Genomic DNA, 21,675 nt, shown 5'->3' on the forward strand with positions numbered 1-21,675 from the left:
GATAAATTATTATAATGATGGATCTTTAAATAGTTATTTTAAAAACTATTTTCAGAAAATATTCTTGGTATTTATTGAGGTAGTTTAATCATTTTCTTAGTCATATCTGTCTCTAAAAGAAGGTCACTAGAATTTATCTTAAGCATTTAAAAAAATGTGGTCTTATTTTAAAAATGTTTCATTAAATTGCCTGCCATCTTCTTAAAAGTTGCAGGTCATGTCTTGTGATTAGAAATTGTCAACACATTCAATTGATTTTTCTCTGTGAATTATAATATTTTTAATTGGAAAAATACTCTGCAGGTGTTGAGGTGTTTGGTAAGCTCAGAGTAAATTATTTTTTTGGTGAAATATCACTTACTTAGCAAACCCCAAAATGAGTAAAAATGATTTGCTGACCACCTGTGTTAAACTCAACATTATGTCCAGCATTGTGAGAGTCAGAAGGTGTAGAGCAAGGTCATTATCCTCGAGGAGTGACCAGCCTTGTGACACACATGTACAGCCACACAGCAAGGCAAGGCATCCCTCAGTGCATCCGAGCGTGTCTCCTGATTTTGTTCGGTTCAGCTCTTACGTATTGACTTATTACCGTGTCCCACGCCTTCTAAGATAAATTGCTTCATGAGATACAGCAACTGAGGAAATATTTATAATCTAGTTTTCAGATGAGGAACCGTAGTCTTCAATGGGTAAGGTGGTTTTTCCAATCTTGTAAGGTTATATGTGGCAGGACCAAGCTCTGAATTGTTCTGATTTCAAGTCTCATGACTTCTCCATAAGTCCACCAATGCTGCATGATGGCACACGTTCTTCTTTACCTGTAGGAATGTGGTATTGTAAAGAGGACACACCAGTATTGTGGAAACTCACATAGACACACATCTGTTTCTATGAAGTTAATGTCTGCCACGAGGGAGAGAAAAGAGAGAAGCCTCTCTTAATATCATTTGGAGCCATTTCAAGTCTCTCACTTTGTTTATTTCCTTCATCAAGAACTGCATGTGTTGTCCAGAAGTCAAGCAGGATTATTTGGCAGGATACATATTTGCTAATTTATGATTATCTGCATATACTTACATTTACACACATGCACACATGTGAAATGGCTGTCTGACATCAGTCGGAGGGGTGAGTCAGTATACCTCACGATGGACGAATGTGTTGGAGTCGGAGACAGGTAACAAGAGTTCTTGACCAAGTCACATCAGTTCTGATGGGTGATCTCTCTTTATTTCTAATGAGAGGAATAGTACTCAGTATTGACTGAGCTCCTCCCATGGGCCAGGCCCCACGCTCTGAGTGAGGAAGGTTCTCAGCTAAGCCTCCAGACAGCCCTGTGATGCGGCTACAACCTTGCTGAAGATGATATCCCTGCAGGGGATTTGTGGCGAGTGTGAGGAGATGGGCTGAGATACTGAGACAGGCAGGGGCCACGGGATAGCTGTTTCCAGAGTGCTCTGGCCAATCACGTGGCACAAGAGTCAAGTGTTTCTTCCTCATGACCATAAAGAAAACCAAAGGCCAAGGGCAGCCATTTGTAGGGTCAGTGATTCAGGCCTTGGCTGCCCTCACTTCTCTGTGTTCTTCTGCTTTACAGAGCTCGGCTCAGTGGGTTCTTTGTGGCCCCCGAGACAAATAATTACACTTTCTGGATCCAGGCAGACAGCCAAGCGACCCTGTATTTCAGTCGGTCAGAGGACCCAAGGACCAAGGTATTCCCATCATTTTCCTTTTTCTTGTCCCCAGTCCTCCAATCCTGAAAAAAACCCAAAAGGATGAAAACTAAAGCTCTCGTGTTCTATTAATAGTTGTAACATGCCATTAAGAGACAGGGATTTTAATCTATCTTGAAGGGTGGGGGATGGGGGAAGGGGTTTGTTTTTTCATTAAAATTTTTTAAACATTGAGATATAATTGACATGATTTTAGTTGTTGGAAAAGAATTTGGCTGAATGTGTTGGCACATTGATTGAGCACTTACTGTCAGCCGGGCATTATGCCACGTCTTTTATATACCTTGTCTCTAATTTTCACAGCCTCTCTGTGAGCTATGTACATTTATCTCCATTTTCCAGATGAGGAAACAGAGGTTTACAAGGATTGTATGGCCAATACAGGGTCACATGGATAAGAAGAGGAATATTTAGGATTCAAATCCAGATTTGTCTGACTCCAAAACTTGTGATTATTCCACTAATTTTGGGTAGGGATATAAGCTGGTCTTATGTAGGAATTTCCTGATCAGCTTTGAAGGATAAGAAAAGGTGCTTTTAGCAAACAGCCAAAATTCACTAGCGCCATTGACAAAGAACCACAATATTTTTTTCTCAAATTATTAACATGCTTCTGTGAAATTGCTTTGCTAGTTGGCTGGAGAAACATCACAGATTTTGAAGTGGTCAAGTCCTTCTAGGTATCTTAAAGGGCTTAATAATACTTTATCCACAGCACCACAGAAACCTAGGGTTTCAGGTTGGCTGTTCTGCTCTAAACCGGCCCATCCAGCTTGATCTGAATACTATTTAAATGAGAAAGAGAGAGAGAGAGAGAGAGAAAAGGAGAGGTGGAGAAGCATAAACAGCCACAGGCCCTAGTGTGACTGGGCTGACCTGTTGGAAAAGGCAGACCAATCCAAAAATCCCTTGTTCGTAGCTGTCCAGACCCTTGCTGTTTGAGAATGAGATGCCTAGAAACTTCAGTGCTGATTGTGATCTTTTCTTGGGCACAGGTGAAAGTGGCTTCCATCAGGGTGGGCACTGACGACTGGTTTGACTCTTGGGAGCAGAAGGGGAATGAAGGGACCTGGCAACAGAAGACCCCTAAGTTGGAGCTGTTCGGTGGAGCCAGGTACTACCTGGAAGCAGAGCATCATGGCAGAGCCCCCAGCAGGGGGATGAGAATTGGGGTCCAGATCCACAACACCTGGCTGAATCCCGATGTGGTCAGCACTTACCTCCGGGAGAAGCATCAGATCCGAATTCGTGCCCAGAGACTTCCAGAAATCCAGGTCTGTGTCTTTTCCCCATCCCATGGGGCTAGGTTCATGGGCTGGACTCTGGAAGGAATATAGTCTTGTCCAGTGGAAGTATCTCTAGGTGGGAGCCAGGAGATTTGAGTTGTAATGATAACTCTGCTGCCAAAGAAATAGGGTATTTCTCCAATAGTATTGTGAGGACATTTAAAACAAATGCAAAGTCTTACGATGGAGATGACCTTACTCATGGACTTAGTTTTAGGAATTTAAGTTCCAGGTAAACCTTCTTTTGGAAACTGATTCCCCAGAGTGGGAATAAGGTCCTCCAGACACCCACCCCCACCTATGTGTGCATGTGTGTGTACATGCACGCGAGATTCCATAGCTTTTTGACTGATTCAGGTTCTATTTCCCATATGCTGTGTTTTCTAAGTCTACTTTGTAAAGGCCAAGACCTTTGGGTCTCTCAGTTGTGCCCCATATATATATATATATTTTTGTGTGTGTGTGTGGAAAGAGTCACCCTGAGTTAACATCTGTTGCCAATCTTGCCAATCTTCCTCTTTTTTTCTTTTTTCCCCTCCCCAAGGCCCCAGTACATGGTTGTACATTCTAGTTGTAGGTTGTTCTAGTTCTTCTATGCGAGCAGCTGCCACAGCATGACTACTGACAGATGGGTGGTGTGGTTTCGCAACCGGAAAGCAAAGCTGGGCTGCTGGAGCACCAAACTTTAACCGTTAGGCCATCAGGGCTGGCTCAGTACCCCATATTTTTGTTGAACAATTTTGGTGTACTTTTTGTTGTTCCCTTTTTGGTGTACGAGGATGACCAATATGGACTCTACCTTTTTAAAACTTATAGCCTAATTGTAAAACATGTACACAAATAACCATGGAACAAAGTAGAAAATGACAAGCAATGTAAGAGATTAAAAATAACAAATGATATAAGATGATAGATCTTACTCCATAACAGAAGTATCATGTGCCTGGCGGGGAATGTATTGGAAGCAAAGCAGAGATTGAATAGGCCTCTGAGAGAGTGTGGCATGTCATGTGGCTGCTTCTGTCTACCTGGCCACCCCTGGGGGAGAGTCCTCAGTGAAAGGGGCTAAAAGTGGGTCAGTCAATGGCAATGTTTCAGTCTCACACTCTGTGGAGAAGGGAGGAGGTGGCATGGATAAATAGGGACATGGACATGTATATTATTCCAAGCAAAGTTTTCATTAGGTGATGACACTTGTGTTCTCCAGAAATTTCTATATGATAGTGAGTTTAAAAAATTGAAATTATAATAAAAAGAAAATAGCAAGCTGAGGAAGTATGTCCTGTGTTCCTCGATTGTCTCTGTGGCTTAATCCACACACATCAATTCGTCCTGTCACTCTTGACTTTTTAGATGCTGACTGTTTCTGGCAGAGGGAACTTCCTCCTTACTTGGGACAATGTCTCTAGCCAGCCAATCCCTGCAAATGCCACAGCCCATCAGGTGGGAACTTTCTTCAAATAATGAGAGGTGGGGGACCGAGAGGGGCGGTCTTTACACCTATGGTATGAACTCCTGGTAATTTTCCTTTTTAACAGATTCAAACAGCCCTTGAGGAGTTACTGGCAGTCAAATGCAAACTGGAACCCCTTTCTGCTAACATTCTATTCCGGCTTGGATTCGAAGAAGGTATTGTCCCTGGTTTGACAGCTTCTGACTCTTTTCTCCATCATTGTCTTCTCTCTCTCTCTTTTTTTTTTTTTTCCTGTAAAATGGGAACAGTCTTCATTTCCTTTCCAAGGGGCTAACAGAGTCAAATGAAGATATGAAAACTGGATTTGGACACTGAGTGTCCAAGAGAGTGGCTACATGCTTGGGAGGGAGCTGCTTGGTGTGGGTATCAGAGAAAGAAAAGGCATCCCTCCTGAGCTGTCAGGTGGAGCAAAGTTAGACATGAGGATGCTGAGAGTTAGAGTTAAGGAACTGTGTCACGTGCCGCATGGTGGGAAAAGGGCAAATGGTGTAGATGGGAAACAGCAAAACAGTGCAAATCTTGTTTAATTCAAATTGCATCTCAAATAAAGGGATTATTACATAAGATAGGAGTCTTAACAAATTCTAAAAATCTGAAGGTATGTTTTAGAATACTGAGGTGTACTAAGTTACAGGTGACACTCCTTGTTTCTTTGCTTCTCAACAGTTTTTCATGTCATGGTACACATAAAAAATGAAAACATATTTTTGATGCTCTAGGGCAGACAAGATGGGTTTCTCATACTTGGAGCCTTCACGCTTAGGGGTGCTGGCCACACTAAACCTGCCCAGCTTGCCCAAGGGCTGAGGGGCCAATATCACGGGAACCCATAACCAATTCCCTGCACACATGTTAGGAAGCTCTGTTTTTTTAACATCTGCCCTTGTCTTCCAATTTTATCTGAACTGCATCCAGGCCCAGAAGGTTCTAGCTCGGATGGGGACCTCACCAGTGGGACAGAGCCCTTCTGTGGGAGGTTCAGCCTCTATCAGCCTCGACACCTTGTCCTAACACCCCCAGCTGCCCAGAGGGGCTACCGGCTAGATCAGTACACACATGTAAGTAGCAGGCCTCAGGCTTCCAGGCGAGGCGGGTGGGGAGGGGTCATTCTCTGGGGTTGCAACTGAAGAAACCGGAGCAAGAGGAGTGATGGCTATGATTTGCCCAAGGCATTTCAGGCTGGAGTCCTAGGTTTCCTAACTGCTGCTTAGATGTGAACAGACACCCTCGTCCTCCATTAGTTAGTTGTCATGTGGAAATGCCTCTGTATTAGCTGTGGGACCTATGGAACTTTTATATGCTCCAGTGTTTTGTTTGCTTTCTAGGTGGGAGTGCAGACTCTATGGTCAGACCATCTGGGTTTGAATTCTGACTCTATATCCTGCATGCCCTCAGTGTCTTACTTTAGTTTACTCATCTGTAAAATGGGTAATAATGTGGTCTACCTCTCAGGATTTGGGTGAAGATTAAATGAGATAATCTGGTAAAGTGCTTATGCAGTGGTTAGGACTCAGTTAAGGCTAATTATTGTTGTTTACTATAGTTATTATTATTGATGGCTTGACTGACACATTTCTTGAATACCTCTTATATCCTTTGCATCAATAGCTCTGCCATCCTTCAGAAAAGAGGGCAGCTCATTTGCTCTTTGGGAACCAGAGTGAGCCTTACTGGGGTGGCTGACCTCATGGCGTTGGTTTCAAGTCCTTTTCTGGTTCAACGACAGTGGGAGCTGGGACTAAATGGTTCAGGTTGGCGCACACCCTTCTCCCAGCCTTTCCTCTGCAGCAAAGGCTCCCAACGGGGGTGATTTTTCCTGCTAGGGGAGAGTTGGCAACGTTTGGAGACATTTCAGCTTGTCACAACTCGGGGAGTGCTATGGGCATCCAGTGAGTGGGTTCGAGGGATGTTGCTAAATGTCCTACAAGGCACAGGATAACCCCCCAGAGAAAAGAATCATCCAGTCCAAAATGTCAGTAGTGCCGAAGATGAAAAATTCTTCTCTAACGTCTACTCATGCCAAACAATTTAACTTAACTCAGAGTTAGAAGCCAAGGATGCCAGGGAGTTAAGAGTTAATGGGCTGAGGCTCAGAGAGGTTAAGTGACTTGCTCAAGGTGGCACAGGTAACTGGGTCAGAACAGCGGTTTTCTAATTGAAATATTTGAAAATCCTCACTGGCAAGCACAATGCTAGGCATTGAATAACTCTCTGTTGGGTGAATAATTTACTCTAAACTCTTTGTCTCTACAGCTAGACTGGTAAGCTCCAGGAGGTGGGAACTGGGCTGGCTCTCTCACAGCCTGAGGCGGGGCTCTGGGGGGTGGCCTCTCCTCATTGCACCTTGTGTGAAAGGCTGCTTTCTGCACAAATAGAGCTGAAGCACTTATTTGGTGTCCACAGTTGTGCATGGCCTACAAAGGTCACATGAATACGATCCTGAAGGTGACCGTGTCCTTCACAGTCGACTTTCAAAATGTCGCTAAGAACATTACCTGCGACTGGAGACTCGAGGGGACCAGTCCCAACAGGTAGCTAGCCTTGGGGAGGTGTGGTGGGAATGCTGCCAGCCAGGAGGATTGGCTCTCTTGGGGATAGCGGCTCACATAAGGCACTAACTCTTTCCTATATTTGGGCCTCGGACTCTAACTTGGGGCTCTGAACACGTTTTATTCGACAAAGAAGTTTGATTTAAGAGCAGGTAGTTGTTAGGAATATAACACTTCCTAGAAGGAGCCTAATATTCTCATAGGGATAGAATCATGGAACGTCATATTTGGAAGAGATTTTAGAGAACATTCCTTGACATTACAGATGAGAGAAAGCGGGGCCCAGAGAACTTACGATTCACCAACGTTCATTCAGCAAGTGAACGAAGACCAGAATAAAATTCAGGCATCTTGACTCCTTGGTTCGGTGCTCTTTCCATATCTCTCTTATGGGTTTTGTAAGCGGTTTTAAAACCTCAATGAGTTCAGTAATGTCCAGGGTATTAATCTCTGTGGTTAGAGACTAACATATGATCTGCTAAAGACAAACAATTATATTGTAATTTGAAAATACTACTGACGTGGAGTGTCACGAATGAATGATGGACTTAAATGTTACTCATTAGTGTGCCTTCACAAGCTGAGCTGAGCCTGTCTTGGATGGACGTTTGTACCTGTGGCACACAGGACTGTCTGGGTGCAGGGGTTCTTGGGGTCTGTCTCTTGGTTGTGCAGTCCTCAGGCAAGCCCCCAGGTTCGAGAACTGGGGCTCTAACGGGAGAGGCCCATTTCTTCTCTGCACATGTTTTCCAGCTGGCAGTTCACTTGCACTGACCTCTGGAACACTTGTGTGCATCGCTCCACGGATCTGCAGCCGCCTCTGGCAAGCTCCCCCGCGCTGGTTCACCTGATTGACCTCCTCCCTCTGTCTCAGGAGCCAGGCGTGTTCTACGTGGATGAAATTGTTATTGCAGACACAAACCTAACAGGTGATCATCAAATCCCCCCTCTTCCGTGGGACTGTCCATCAAATGGCAACCTCAAACTTCTCTGTCAGGGGCTGCTTTTCTTTTAATGAAGAGGGAACAGGCGGTTCTCCATCTCGCCTGCCTGGGTCCTAGAAAGAAGATGGAGTTGGGGTGGTGCACCTTTGGCCCCTGTATCTCCCTAGTTAGTCTCCTTTCTTTTCCTGTTTACCCCGATGCTTGCTCTTGTTTCTGGTGCTTGTGCTCTTACGCCGATTCACCACTTTCTTGCTGAGAAGTTTTGGTTTTCTCATCCATGAAATGGGCATAATGAGGGCCCTATCTCATTGGATTATTGTCAAGACCAACTGAAGTATAATGAACTGAAGTATAATGAGTTAACTGAGCACTCACCATAGGTCCTGCCTCTAGTAAGTGCTCAGTAAATATAAGCAATTATTGCTACTATTATCATCATTATTGTTAGGCCAGCAGGATTTCTCCACCTCTCCATCAGTTAATATCTGTCATACAGAGTGCTGGACAGAACACAGCAATATCTGGCCCTGTAAATGGGCTAAAGTTCTGATTTATGACCGTTAGGACAGACTCAGTGAGAGTTAGAGGGTAGCCACATCCTCCGGAGAATGGGCTTGTCCTGCTTTCTGCCCCTCCAGACTCCTGCCCCTCATCATTCAGAGCTCAGGCCTGGCCCCCTTCTCCCTTGAGAAAGCTTGGGCTTGGGCACAGTCATCCCCCCTGGCTTTGCTTGTCTAAAAGCCTAGGGACAAAGTGCTCATCAGGGTCCTCCTGAGGCTGGCCACATATGATGCCCACCCGGGGGAAGAGAGGCCCACGGCCTGGAGAGAATGAGGTAGTTTGCTTCTGGGGCTGCCAGGCTTCCAAATTCTGTTCACTTTCTCTTTTCCCTCAAATCCCTTATGACTTTGGGGCTCAGCTTTCCTGCTTTTCACAGCTTTTCTTTCTTTCTCTCTCCAAGGAGAAAAGGATTTGCTTTCCAAATGTGCAACTTTTTAAGCTTTTGCCTGAAAATCACAGAGCTGAGGGCAGGGGAACTGAGGGGTGGGTGGCAAGGGGACTCTCTTTCAGCCCTGAATTACCTTGTCTTTGATACTCATCAAAATTCCATCTCTTGTATGTTTCAGTGGTTTAAGTGTTTTGGGGGCATCTGAGTCAGGATGGGTCATTGCTTATTTCAAACTCTGCTTTATTCTGGCACACTTAGAAAACAGTATTCAAATGGTGTCCTGGGGTGACTGTCTGAATTTCTTGGTGCCTAAGACAGCTGGCGGGATCCTTTGGTGACCCCCAAGTGCTGCCCAGATTCCCAAAGGGCTGAGGGCATCAGTACTGCATACGCTGAACCCACTGATTGGGAACGCAGGACTAGATAGCAGGTGCTATTTCCCTTTCTCCTCTCCAGCATCACAGCCCAGCATCCAGAGCCCTTTCTCACTCCCCCCCCCCCACCCCCCCGCCACCAAATGCTGCAGGATCTGGAACCATCTAGGGGTGAGGTGGGCATGGGGGGTGGGTGGGGGAAGCAGGGAGGGAGAAGGCAGAGACAAGAAAGAGCTGGAGCTGGCTTGGGTAGACTATCTGTTTCCCTCTTTGTCTAGTTACCCTGCTGGCAGTGACTTTCCTTTGGGGATCCTTTCATGGCAACATAAACTCTGCACACTTTGGCTCAATATTCATAGCTAATTGTCTGACATTTATCTGATCAATTTAGCACTTGATTATATGCTCCCACCTAATGTCCTCTCAGAAAGTTCTTTATCTAGTGGGAGCTACCATTTATTTCTCACTTAGTTCTCAGAACCCATAAGATGGTCCTATTATCCCTACTTAATAGACGAGGAAACCAAAGCTAAGAGGGGCTGAGCATCTTGCCCCAGATCAGCTGGGATGTGGGGAGATTGGAACCTAGAGATTGTTGACCCCAGAGTCAAACCTTCAATGACTCTGTACCCAGCTGAGCAAATAAACGCTTGCCGAGCATCTACTCTGTGCCTGGTGTTGTGCAAAGCACTGGGTGTGCAAAGACACTGCCTTTGAACTATTCACTGTCTTCATTGTACAGTCTTGGGGAAGAAGTTATCATAGTGCCTAGCAGGGGAGAAGAAGATATTGAAATGTATTGTGCTAGTCATTTAAATCTGCCATCTCACTAAACTCTCTCTGCCATTTAGATCGATATCTGTCTTGATTTCCACCTTACAAATCAGAAGTGGAGTCTGAGAGAGCTTATGTCAATTAGCCAATGGTAACCCAATAGAAGTGGAAAATCATGATTTGAGCAGGGATCTCTTTCAAAGCTTGCACTCTTTCTGCACACATGCTGACTCCACGCTGTGAATAAACACTCAAGTACTCCCCGTATGTGCCTAATGTGTTCAGTGGGGGATCAGCTGTACATCCTGGAGCTGTCAGGGAACTTGGGAAGGAAAAGAAGAAAGGGGGGCAGTTCACATTGCAGCAGATTATCTGTGGGGGGGCTTCCAACAGTGTGGAGAGTGATATTTGACCAGCTTGGGGCTTATTGAACTTTGCTGTGGAGTTAGCTCTCATCTCCTTACACCATGACCTTGTATTATCCTTTTGGTACTAAACTCCTGCTTCCCCTTCCTCTGCTCTTCATGGCAGCAGTTATATAGGCGTCCTTTCAGCGTATGCTGAGATCTAAGTAACTCAGCATCTCCTGGTGGGACTTTCCACACAGCTGGTCTTCCATCTTGATTTACTTGATAATAATTGGATCATTGGCCTCTAGTTTCTCAAGCTGACTCTGGAACAGCTCGCCCTGGCGGGAATCTGGTGGAATCGCTCTCTGTGGTGGGATCCCCTCCAGTCTACAATGTAACCTGCTGGTTGGCAGGGTGTGGCCCAGAGCTCCCGCTCATCAGCGCAAGGTAGGGAGCCGTCTTTGCTCACCTATCCCTCCTTGGGATTGCTAGTTGGCCTTGCAAAACAGAGGTGGGACTTTTATCAGGAAAAGCTACCTGTCTTGTTGCTTAAAACAACGATTCTCAATCTTAAGAATGCAGCATCAGACTCACCTGGAGGTATTGTTAAAACACAAATTGCTGGGCCTTCACCTCACAGGCTCTAATTCAGTAGGTTTGGGGCAGGGCCTGAGAATTTGCATTTCTAATGAGCTCCCAGGTAATACGGATTCTATTGGTTTGGGGACTATACTTTGAGAACTAGTTTCTAGTGAATTTGTTTAAAAATAGTTGTATTTTTATGCTTTTCAGAGGTTCACATTACCACTGTTTTCTGTTTGCTCCCCTCATTCCACTCCCTATATATTAATCTTTTTGGAATTTGAGGCTAAATGAAACAAGGAACAGAAACAGCTGTTTCTAAGAACTCACCACCAGGTGGCACTAGCACCCCATAAGCGTTTCTTCTTACTAGTCAAACGTTCCCCGTCACAGTTTACAAAGCGGTAACTAAGGATCAGGCTCCTCCAAGCTCGTGGAATGCTTGTATGCTCTAATTCATTCTTTAAATTTTTTACTAAAGCCCCAGTAGCAGGAGAAGAATTGAGATGCTCTGCCTTTAAAATTTCCCCCCCCCCCCCCCCCCCATCTCTTTCTAACACACCACGCTTGGGAGGGTGTATTAAAGACAGGTACAGAAAGCCTGAATCTGTGCTCCACTTTCCTTGACTTAGTGTCCCATGGTCCTCTGTGCAGCAAAGATGCAAAACCATCAACAGAATGACGGAGGGATAGAGCTTCCGTGGCGGCGACGGAGCCGCCATATTAGCCAGCCTGCGGTCGAGCTCCAGAGGCCAAAGTTATGAACTCGGAAACGATCGAGGCTAATTCAGGTTACTCTGAACAGGTCCATACTTAGAGTGGTCCTCATAACCTTCCTTTCTGAGTTTTCCTCAAGTCGCTTAGCCTCTTAGGCAAGGCAAGATGATCTTCAGACTGACCTCTCCTAGATTCCTCCCCAACACTCGTAGTTTCACTCTGGCTGTTTCTGTATGGTTGTATGTATGCACATCCGTATGTGGTACTTAAATAATATTATTGGTAGAGATCATAAATGTTCGTGTTGAAAATTTGGAAAATACAGAAAAACACTTCAAAGAAGATACAAATCACTCATAAATCCCTCTGCTCAGAGATAACTTGTATTAACACGTTGCATCTCTACTTTAACTGCCTTTTTGTATACATATATACATGTACATATCTACTTTTTAAACCTCAAATTGGGACCATACATTATATACTTTATTTTCAACATGCCCTTTTCACCCTGGTGGTATAAATTGAATATTTCCCAGTATCATTAAACATTCCTCTAAAATATGGTTTTTAATGGCTGAGCAGTGTTCCCTCTAATGGCGTGTTATGATGTATTTGACCCATTTTTCGTATTAAAAGCAAGATTAGGCGGGCAGTCATAAGATAAGAACTCAGCTAGATGGAGTGGCCTGGGTGTCAGCTGGGGCTCCTGACTGGGGAGGTGTCTGTGGAACAGGGCACTGCCTTCTCACCTGACCTTTGCAAATGGAGTTAGAGAATACCACGTTCTCCTTCCACTCTGTGCTTCGGGACCAGAGCGGTGGAGGCCAGAGCCATCGCTCTTCACCTGGGTCCCTGTGCTCCCAGGATCAGTGAAGGGGAAGGCTGGACCATTCTTAAAGAAGCCTAACATTTATGCTACATGTTTCCTGCTGTGATGGGAGAGGGGCACCCATATCTGGGAGCTTGAGTTCAATGTCTGGAAACATGGGGGACTACCTGGTCTTTGAGACAGAGCTGTGTTCTGTCTGGATTGGCACCTCTGCATGATTTCTGTGGTTAATGCTTTGCTTTTGACATGCCACAGCTCTGTGCCCACTGAAGGAGCAGAAGAACGATCCGGGCTAGTCCACGTGACAACACAGAGACTACAGAGGACAAGTCTGCCTTTAGGAGGACACTTTCGCATCCAACTTTCTAATACAGTGATTCCTGGTAAAGGGGTAATTGGGGGTGCAAGATTTCTCACTTGTATTTTCAGGGGCATTCCCAGGCAGACACCATCCTGTGAGATTGTCAGGCAGGGTGCCAGTCTTACAACTATTTTGTTTATTTTCCAGTGTCTGAAAATGACCTTCTTAAAATCAAAGATCTGGACAATAACAATAACATATCATTGTTGGTATGATCCAACCCTTTTAGTTTTATAAATGCAGAAACCAGTGCATTAGCTTCCTGGGGCTATCCTAACAGGTTACCGCAAACTTGGCAGCTTAAAACAATAGAAATTTATTCTCTCACACTTCTGGAAGCTGGAAGTCCAAAATCAAGTTGTTGGCAGGGCTGCGCTCCCTTCAAAGGCTCTAGAGGAGAATTCGTTTCCCACCTCTTCCATTTTCTGGTGGCTGCCAGCATTCCCTGCCTCTGGCTGCATCACTCCAGCCCTTGCCTCCTCGGTCGCATTGCCTTTTTCTCTTCTGTTTCAAAATTCTCTCTGTCTCAGTCCTATAAGATTGCATTTAGGGCCTACCTGGATAATCCAGGATGAACTCCTCTTCTCAAGATGCTTAACCACATCTTTTGCATTATAACATAATATTCACTCTTTTGCCTTATAAGGTAATAGTCATAGGTTCCAGGGAGTAGGACATGGACATATCTTTTTGAGGGCCACCATTTAGCCCGCTATACTGAGGTTTGCCCAAAGGTCATCCAAATAGTCGATAGCAGGGTCTGGCTGTGAACTTGTGTCTTTGATTCTCAGGTTGGTCTTCTTCTCTCTAAAGTTTCTTAGGCCGAGATCCATGGCAGCTGTGGTCCTTCCGAATTAAATTCCATGGTGATACCATGTTCTATTGAGGATTTCTGTGGTCATAACAAACATAGAAAGAGCTTTCAGACACCAGGAGAGTACAACAGCTTCTGAATCTTCAAGAACAGACACATTTCACAAAGGACAAGGATTAGAAGTGATTATATATTATTTATTTGGTGAGAACATAAGGGAAGCAGAAAGGAGGCTCAGGAGACCTCAAGAGCGGCTGGATAAAAATTGGCACATGGTCCAAAAGTCTTCTGTCCTCCCAAGCAGAGAGATGCTGGGCTTGCAAGGAATCTTCTTGGGTGGGAGGAATGGAGTGGCGTTTTTTACTCTAACAGGGTAACTTGGGAAAAGTTGCTGGCCCCTGGGCTGCTGGAATCTGATGAATGAGTGAAGAAGTGCCGACAATGCCCTGCTTCTCTGAAGTCCATCACTGTGCTGTGTTTCCCTTCTCATGAATGAGAGAGCTGCAGCCTGTCTGTACAGACTTTTCCTGCCACTATGTTCTGTTGCTGATGCTCCCCACAGCACTGCCTGCAAGAAAACCGGGGGAAAGCCAGCCTTAACCTGGCCTTTTGAAATTATGATGACCCTCAAATTATGTATTCATGTAGATCAGTCTTTTTTCAAAGGATGAGAATTTTGTTTGCATTTAGAAATACAGTGATATTTTGTTAACACTCCAGGACAGTGTGGGATTCAAGCTCTTGAGTAGGTAGAGGCAACCTGAGTTTTAATCTAAACCTGTTTCACTTGGTTGGCAAACTTCTGAATCTCGTTGGGTTTCCTTTTCTTCATCTCTAAAGGAGGCATTAGGATCCCCAAGCGACCCACCTCACAGGGCTGTTGGGAGTAGCTAATGAAATGGAAACTTTTGGTAAAGCATGAGACAGGGTTCAAACACAAGCAAGGCTTAAGTACAGAGTGTTTTTATTTCTCTGTGGGAAAGCGGAATGGGGAAGCAGGTGGTTGGGCTTAAAGGAAATTCTAATAGAGAAACCAAAGTTAAATGCCAACATTCCTCAGCTGGGTTGGCGAAGTTTTTATGGGTGTCAGCTGCTGTGTGCCTCCGCCACTGCCTGTGAAAGGTGGCCAACTTTTCTCTGTTCACAGGGCCCACTAAGTTTTTCCAAGGAAAACCCAATATCTAATTAGACTTTCAGGCATTATTGGGGTGTCTGGAGTTTACATTTTGAGTTGACATTTGAGATAGTTTTGTCTGATATGACTGTGCTCTCTGTTTGCAGATGTGATACTGATGAAAGATAGTGTGATATAAGACATGGGCAACTACTTGTACTGGCCTTAGGAAAAAATGGTTTAATTGCACTGGGGATTCTCTTGAAGCTGTATTTTGAACTTGAGGGTCTTTTGCATATTTAGTAGGCATCCTGACATTTATTCTCTGTTACCTGGATGATGAGACCCTGTGAGGTAGAGTAATTAGTGTCTGTATTTTCTGTATCAAAACCTTCTCCCACAGATGTCCCTGTGCATATTTCAGCTAGTCACCTTTACAAGCTGTTACGGAACAATGCTGACGACTTCACAGCCAGGTACCTCAATGTCAGTGACTTCAGTGTGATGGAGGATCTAAAGTCTTGCTATGAACGTGTATGGACTCTCTCCTGGTCCACCCAAGTTGGGGACTTGCCCAATTTCCTCAGGGTATGTATGATGTGCCTTTGAGTGGTATAGATTTGATGCCCCGCAACAATTTTGTGAAAAAAAAAAAAAAGCATCAGGATTATATGAATGAAAACTGTCATGAATTATTAATTTTGTTGGAATATTCAAGTAAAAGGCTTCAATGAGCTTTCTTTCTAGAAGTTTTCAAGATGTTTTTTGTGTCTCATATCCCTGATAAAGCAATTTAAACCCAACCTCTCCTTTCCTAACTCAGTCTGGGTGGAGAAGGTGTTGGCCAGCGTCCACCATTCGATAATTCTACGTCTGTTATTGGATGATTTAAACAGATGTGATTGACTCAGATTATCATGCAGGCAGACGGCACAGCAGAAGGAAGTTTAGAAAAGGATTTGCTGTCTTTGGATAATGACAAAACCAGATGCTCTTGCATATTTAGGGTTTTAAAAAATAATCTAATGATCATCTAGCATTTGGTTATTATAAAACGAAACTCAGGATAAAATTTTATCCCTGTTATGTGGTATTGTGGGTCATCTGGTTTTCAAACAAAATCCTTGGGTGGAGATGAAGGGAGGTTGGGAGTCATCTCATGGCACTGTTTCCTTACGTTTTATTTCAATATTTTGGATTGCAAACATATAAAATAGAAAAGCACGTAGAAACACAATATCTCAAGACTTAGAGAGAGGATGGTTTTTTGTGCCTTTTGGGGCAACTTTACTTGCAAATAAATATTCTTCTAGTCGACTGGAGCTTTCATTAGCCATTACTTACTGTTGAGTTTCTAGATATCAATCTACTGTCACTGCATTTCCACTTTCTAGCTATCTGATTATCTTAAACAGAATGTGAAAAGACCCTTTATAATTTGTTTTAATCAAGATTAGACTTCTATTCCATGACAGAATTCACCAGAAATGTAACCATCTCAGGTCTCTGATGAAAATCTAACTGGAGTGAACCCTGTTGCGACCACTCGTGTGGTGTATGATGGCGGAGTTTTTCTTGGACCCATATTTGGAGACATGTTGGTTACTGCCAACCGGTGCCCTCAGGTGAGAGAGGATGGGCCCTCACAGAGTAAGTACTAGTTTCCAGTCTATCTCGGCCCCTCCCTGATTTGTAATTTGGACTAATCCCAAAGATCAGTTTTCTAATCCATAAAACAGAGACAATTGTGGCTGTCCTCTTTCTACTTCCACAGGGAATGGAAAGTACTCAGAAAATATAAGTGCCTTGTACACAAAACCATCCATTAACACTCTATTATTGTACTTATTGATGCTATTATTGTGAAACATAAAAATAGAGATCCTCTGTAGCTACATATGATTTATACCTCCCACAGTGGCAGTAGAAAGTAAGTGATCTAGGTACACTCCTTTTCTCCTTCAAATGTCTTTTTCTCATTCCCATCTGCCCATACTCCTGTTACAAGTCATTTGCTTTTAATTTGAAAAAATTTTAAAATACAAAACCTATAAAGAATAGTACAATCAACACCTGGGTACTCACACAATTGCCAACATTTTTTTGTGTGTGTGTGAGGAAGATTGGCCCAGGCTAACAGCCGTTGCCAGTCTTCCTCTTTTTGCTTGAGGAAGATTATCACTGACCTAACATCTGTGCCAATCTTCCTCTATTTTTGTATGTGGGACACCGCCACAGCGTGGGTTAATGAATAGTGGGTAGGTCTGCACCCAAGATCTGAACCCACAAACCCCAGGCTGCCAAAGTGGACTTAACCACTATGCCACTGGGCCAGCCCCAATTTCCAAAATTTTGATGTATTTATTTTATCTTTTTTGTCTTTATGAATAAAGTAAAACATTATAGATAAAATCAAAGGGTTCTTTATCACCTATGCCTTCATGCCATCCCGATACTCTTCCCTCCATGAGCAAACACTATCGTAGAGCTTTTAATCCTTATTTTATTTGTAGAGAATTACATGAGTCATATCTTTTTCACCTCCCTCATCTCCAAGTATTGTAGAGTTCTTTGGATTAACATTAGCCCCAGGGAGAGGGAAGGACATATAGTCTCTTCTTGGGGACCTACCATTCTAGGACAAAAAACACCCAAAGCTGATTGTCCAAATACACCCTAATCTAGTTATACACCCATGTAGTGATTGTGGAAGGAAGGTGCCCTCTTTGCTGGCATTTACCTGCAAAGACAAGGCTTTTCACAGGAAGTAGGTACCCAGTTGAAAATATAGAGTGATAAAGAGTCCTTGCACAGCTTGAATTTATTAAATTTTCTTCTATATGACAGAGAGGGAATTTACTCAAGATTTAGCATACTTAATTGCAGAAACATTAGGTTTCAGCATATCTATAATCATTTTAATAAAGCCTAACATGTTTGAGTTATTCATTACTATTTAGGGCTTATTACTGGGAAATACAAGAAAGAAAAAGAGAATAAGTGGATCATTAACACCTTTAAATTTCGGCAGAGTTCACAAGTACTTGATGAATACTCTTGAGCGTATGAAATGCGTACATTTCCTTTTAATTCTTTTGCCTCATTTCAGGTGGTTGTGCGAGTGAATGACATCCCCGCTCACTGCTCAGGTTCCTGCTCTTTCCGATACCTTGAAGTGTCAACTCCCCGGGTCCATTCGGTGTGCTATTCTCCTGGTATGGTTTGACTTGGCATTGAGATGGGCAGGAACTGTAGACTCAGAGTGACTTGTTAGAGGCCATGTACCTACTGATGGGCGGATAGAAGGTGTGTCAGTTCATGGGGTGGGTGTTAGTGACGCAGTAGAAAGTATATTTTTTGGCCAATCAAAATGATATGGGCATGATCTAAAATGGAGATAAGTGGGTTTTGATGAGTTAAAATGTTTTATTCTCTTTGTCTCTTGTTTTGAAATATTCTTTATTTTGATTTTTTTCCACAAATTTTATTGACTAGTGATCTCTCAGCACTAGTTTGAGAAAATTTAACATGGGGCCTGTGTGCTACAATAATAAATGCAGATGTCCAATAGTGGAGGCAGCATTCAACAGCCTGAATTTTGAGAGGGGAAGGTGAGAGGGAGTGAACCTTTGATGTGAGGGAGAATTCTCTTAAATCAAGTGGTATCGCTGAAAGATGATTTTGTTCTTTCAATTTCTTTCCTCCTTTAAGATGGTGACACGGACCTACTGGTTTATATTACTGGAACTAGCTTCTCTGGTGACTACAAGGCCTTGCAGGTTACAGTGAACAAAACAAGTTGCAAAGTTATTTTCTCAAACCAGACAAATGTGGTCTGTCAGGCAGACCTGCTACCTGTTGGAGTGCATCAGATCTCGATGTTGGTGAGACCCTCTGGTCGTGCCATCAATGCCAGCGGAGGAGGCCTCTTCCTAAACGTGGAACCCAGACTGGATGCCGTGGAGCCTTCCAGAGCTGCAGAGATTGGTAATCTGGGGAGGACCCCACATTGCATCTGACCTTCTGAAGCTGGTGTTCTTGTCAATATGCAGGAATCTAGTCCTGCCATGTAATAAATTCCATATCCACTATGATTCACAGCTTTTTGTTTTCTGCCATCAGCACTTCTTCTAATGAGTAACAGAAGTTTGAGCCCTTAAATGAACTCACTTGACACGTAAAGGATCATAGTTTGGCTGATGGTGTCAGGCATAATTGGGTCTGTCACTGAGTCACCAGGACAATGTGGTCTAGTAAAAACAACACTAGATTGGGAATTAGGACATGTGCCTGGGTTTTCTTCCCACCAAAGTCAGATGTGTGACCTTAAAATTTCAGTTCTGTGGGACTTAGTTTCCCGATGGTGATGACAATAGGCACAGGAACATTTATTGAGTACCCCTTCTAGGCAATCACACACCTAAATGTTTACAACTGCCTGAAGGATGGAATTACTATCCACATTTTTCAGATGAGGTAGTGGTGGCTTTAAGGGAAGAATGACTTGCCCAAGGCTTTCCAGGGGAAAGAGGAGCTAGAATGCCACCCGGGCTGCTGCTTCTACCTTGCCATGCAATCTTAGCAATACAATGGGCCCAATGATGCTTAACTTACAGGCCTCCTAGCTTTGTGTGAGATTAAAATGAGCCAACAGGTGGGAAAGGCCCTTGAAAAGTAAAAATATTTGGAAATGTGAAGTACAAGACTTACTCACTAGGAGCTTTGCATGTAAAGGCTGTTTCACAGATGTTTGTAAACTGACATACACTTGATACTTGGCTAGCATGCAGAGCCAACTACCAATGGTGCAGTGGGGTATACAGAGGGCACGGGGCTTGGCAACGTCAGCTCTGTACATTGGATCGTAGTGCTGTGGAAACCAAGGATCTCTCCATGCTTTTTGGAGGGACATGACCAGTTAAAAACAACCTGGCCAGATTGCATGAATCTTGGGAACACTGATGCTCCTGTGGGTTAACATATCATTTTTAGAGTATGAAATTCCTTTCCTTAATGCCCTGGATTTTGTCTTTCTTTCTTGTGTTGGCCAAAGAACTGTGATTTAGAACATTTTTTAAAGTAGCGTTTGCTGGCCACAGACTCATTGTTCAAAGGAACAGCTCGTTTCTGACTTGACTTTGCCTAGAAGAGCGAGTTACGAGGCCCACCCTTCCTCATCTCTGCACAAAAACCAGATCAAGCTTGCTCTTATTTCTCGGTGATTCCCGGAAGGGACCAGATGATATGTGGTGTTCAGGATAAAAGGTAGTATTCTGTATCAACCTAATAACTATTGGTTTGAGTTTAGGGCCTATAATAGTCTTCTCATTAGGTTTTTAAGGGGCTCCGATCTTCTCATAAGTTACCTTTGCAGTTCAGGCTACACAAGCCTTCTTTAGCTCCCCACTAGATTGCAGACCCCTCAAGGGCAGACATGGGACTCAGTCATCTTTGTTTCCCCATACAGAGTGCCTTGCACAGGCACAGCGTCCAACTGTCCCGGTTTTCCTGGGACTGAGGGGTTCCCCAGGACACGAGACTTTTCGTTTTAAAACTAGGATATGGAACTCTTGGTGCTAAAGCTTGGAAAGTCCCAGGCAAACCAGGATGAGTTGGTCACCCTATCATGGCATGCTGTACCAACGGTACGCAGTGAAGGGATTTGTCTGGGAGGATTGCACATCATCCTTCTATATTTTAGTAAAAGATGGAAAACTCAGAGAGGATAATGTCGGGTGGGTGCAAATAAACTTTTAGTAAGAGCAAGGGGAAGGGGAGACGCTCTAGCTGCTACTTTCCTTATTGCTGGATTTCAAGTTTCCCTATTAACCTTTCCTCTGGCCTGCCACCTACTTAGTATCAACAGGTATCAGTCAATCAACCCTGATTGAGCCACCCGGCGCAAAACCCTGTGCTAGATGCTGAAGAGTTTGGTACTCAGAGTGTGGTTTGAGACCAGCAGTATGTGCATCATCTGGGAGCTTGTTAGGAATGCGGAGCCTCAGGCTCCATCCCAGACCTCCTGAATCAATCTACATTTTAACAGAATCCTCAGGTGATTTCTAGGAATAGTACAGTTTGAGAAATGCTGCTGTTGGGGATTTTTTTTTTTTTTTTTGAGGAAGATTAGCCTCGTTTTGCTGAGGAAGACTGGCCCTGAGCTCATATCCGTGCCCATCTTCCTCTACTTTATATGTGGGATGCCTACCACAGCATGGCCTGCCAAGTGGTGCCATGTCCGCACCCGGGATCCGAACCGATGAACCCTGGGCCGCTGAAGCGGAATGTGTGCACTTAACCACTGTGCCAACAGGCGGGCCCCTGCTGTTGGGGATTTAAAGAGAACCAGACCAAAGCCTATCAGGAAAGAATTTACAGAATAGCTTTATATGTGATGTGATGTGATCAATAATATTCTAAAGCACCATTTGCCCAAATACAGGAGCACCCTTGAAAGGGTTTTTGAGGAAAATCTTGGCTTTGCCTTACGTGCTTCCTTGGCCCGTTTCTGTGCTAAGATAGAGCTGTCTTCTGGCTAGGTATGGACTCTTGTGAGGGAGCTCAACTTTCAAATGGGAATGGCACAGTGTCACCACCCCTGCAACTTTTATTATTAACTAACATCAACAATAATAAAGATAACAGCAGTTTGTTTAGCTCTTATTGTGTGCCTGGCACTATTAATGCTGGGGATACAGTAAATTAAAACGAAGTCCCTGCTCTCATGGAGGTGACGATTATGTGTGTAAGAGAAAAATTAAGCAGGGGGAGAGGGCCAGAGAGGGTGGTGGTTGTGATGGGATGGTCACTGACATTGGA

General features: G+C 44.0%; 1 protein-coding gene across 14 annotated transcripts in view; it reads left to right on the top strand.

Annotated features, from left to right (window-relative positions):
* Positions 1 to 21,675, top strand: part of PKHD1 (PKHD1 ciliary IPT domain containing fibrocystin/polyductin) — a 412,643-nt gene that overhangs the window by 27,432 nt on the left and 363,536 nt on the right. For 13 of the 14 annotated variants that reach the window (XR_006885298.1, XR_006885299.1, XR_006885297.1 and 10 more), the window contains exons 15-27: positions 1,601 to 1,715; positions 2,732 to 3,010; positions 4,376 to 4,465; positions 4,561 to 4,651; positions 5,412 to 5,554; positions 6,900 to 7,027; positions 7,799 to 7,974; positions 10,745 to 10,883; positions 12,823 to 12,950; positions 15,260 to 15,444; positions 16,359 to 16,481; positions 17,966 to 18,071; positions 18,568 to 18,843. Coding sequence is in view for 11 of the 14 variants with exons in the window: in XM_046639693.1 (XP_046495649.1) it covers positions 1,601 to 1,715; positions 2,732 to 3,010; positions 4,376 to 4,465; positions 4,561 to 4,651; positions 5,412 to 5,554; positions 6,900 to 7,027; positions 7,799 to 7,974; positions 10,745 to 10,883; positions 12,823 to 12,950; positions 15,260 to 15,444; positions 16,359 to 16,481; positions 17,966 to 18,071; positions 18,568 to 18,843 (1,979 nt within the window). In the remaining 3 variants the exon portion in view is untranslated. The remainder of the gene's footprint in view (positions 1 to 1,600; positions 1,716 to 2,731; positions 3,011 to 4,375; positions 4,466 to 4,560; positions 4,652 to 5,411; positions 5,555 to 6,899; positions 7,028 to 7,798; positions 7,975 to 10,744; positions 10,884 to 12,822; positions 12,951 to 15,259; positions 15,445 to 16,358; positions 16,482 to 17,965; positions 18,072 to 18,567; positions 18,844 to 21,675) is intronic. The other variant, XM_046639694.1, reaches the window with a different exon arrangement.

Source organism: Equus quagga, chromosome 15 (assembly GCF_021613505.1).
Source record: "Equus quagga isolate Etosha38 chromosome 15, UCLA_HA_Equagga_1.0, whole genome shotgun sequence".
NCBI lineage: Eukaryota > Metazoa > Chordata > Mammalia > Perissodactyla > Equidae > Equus > Equus quagga.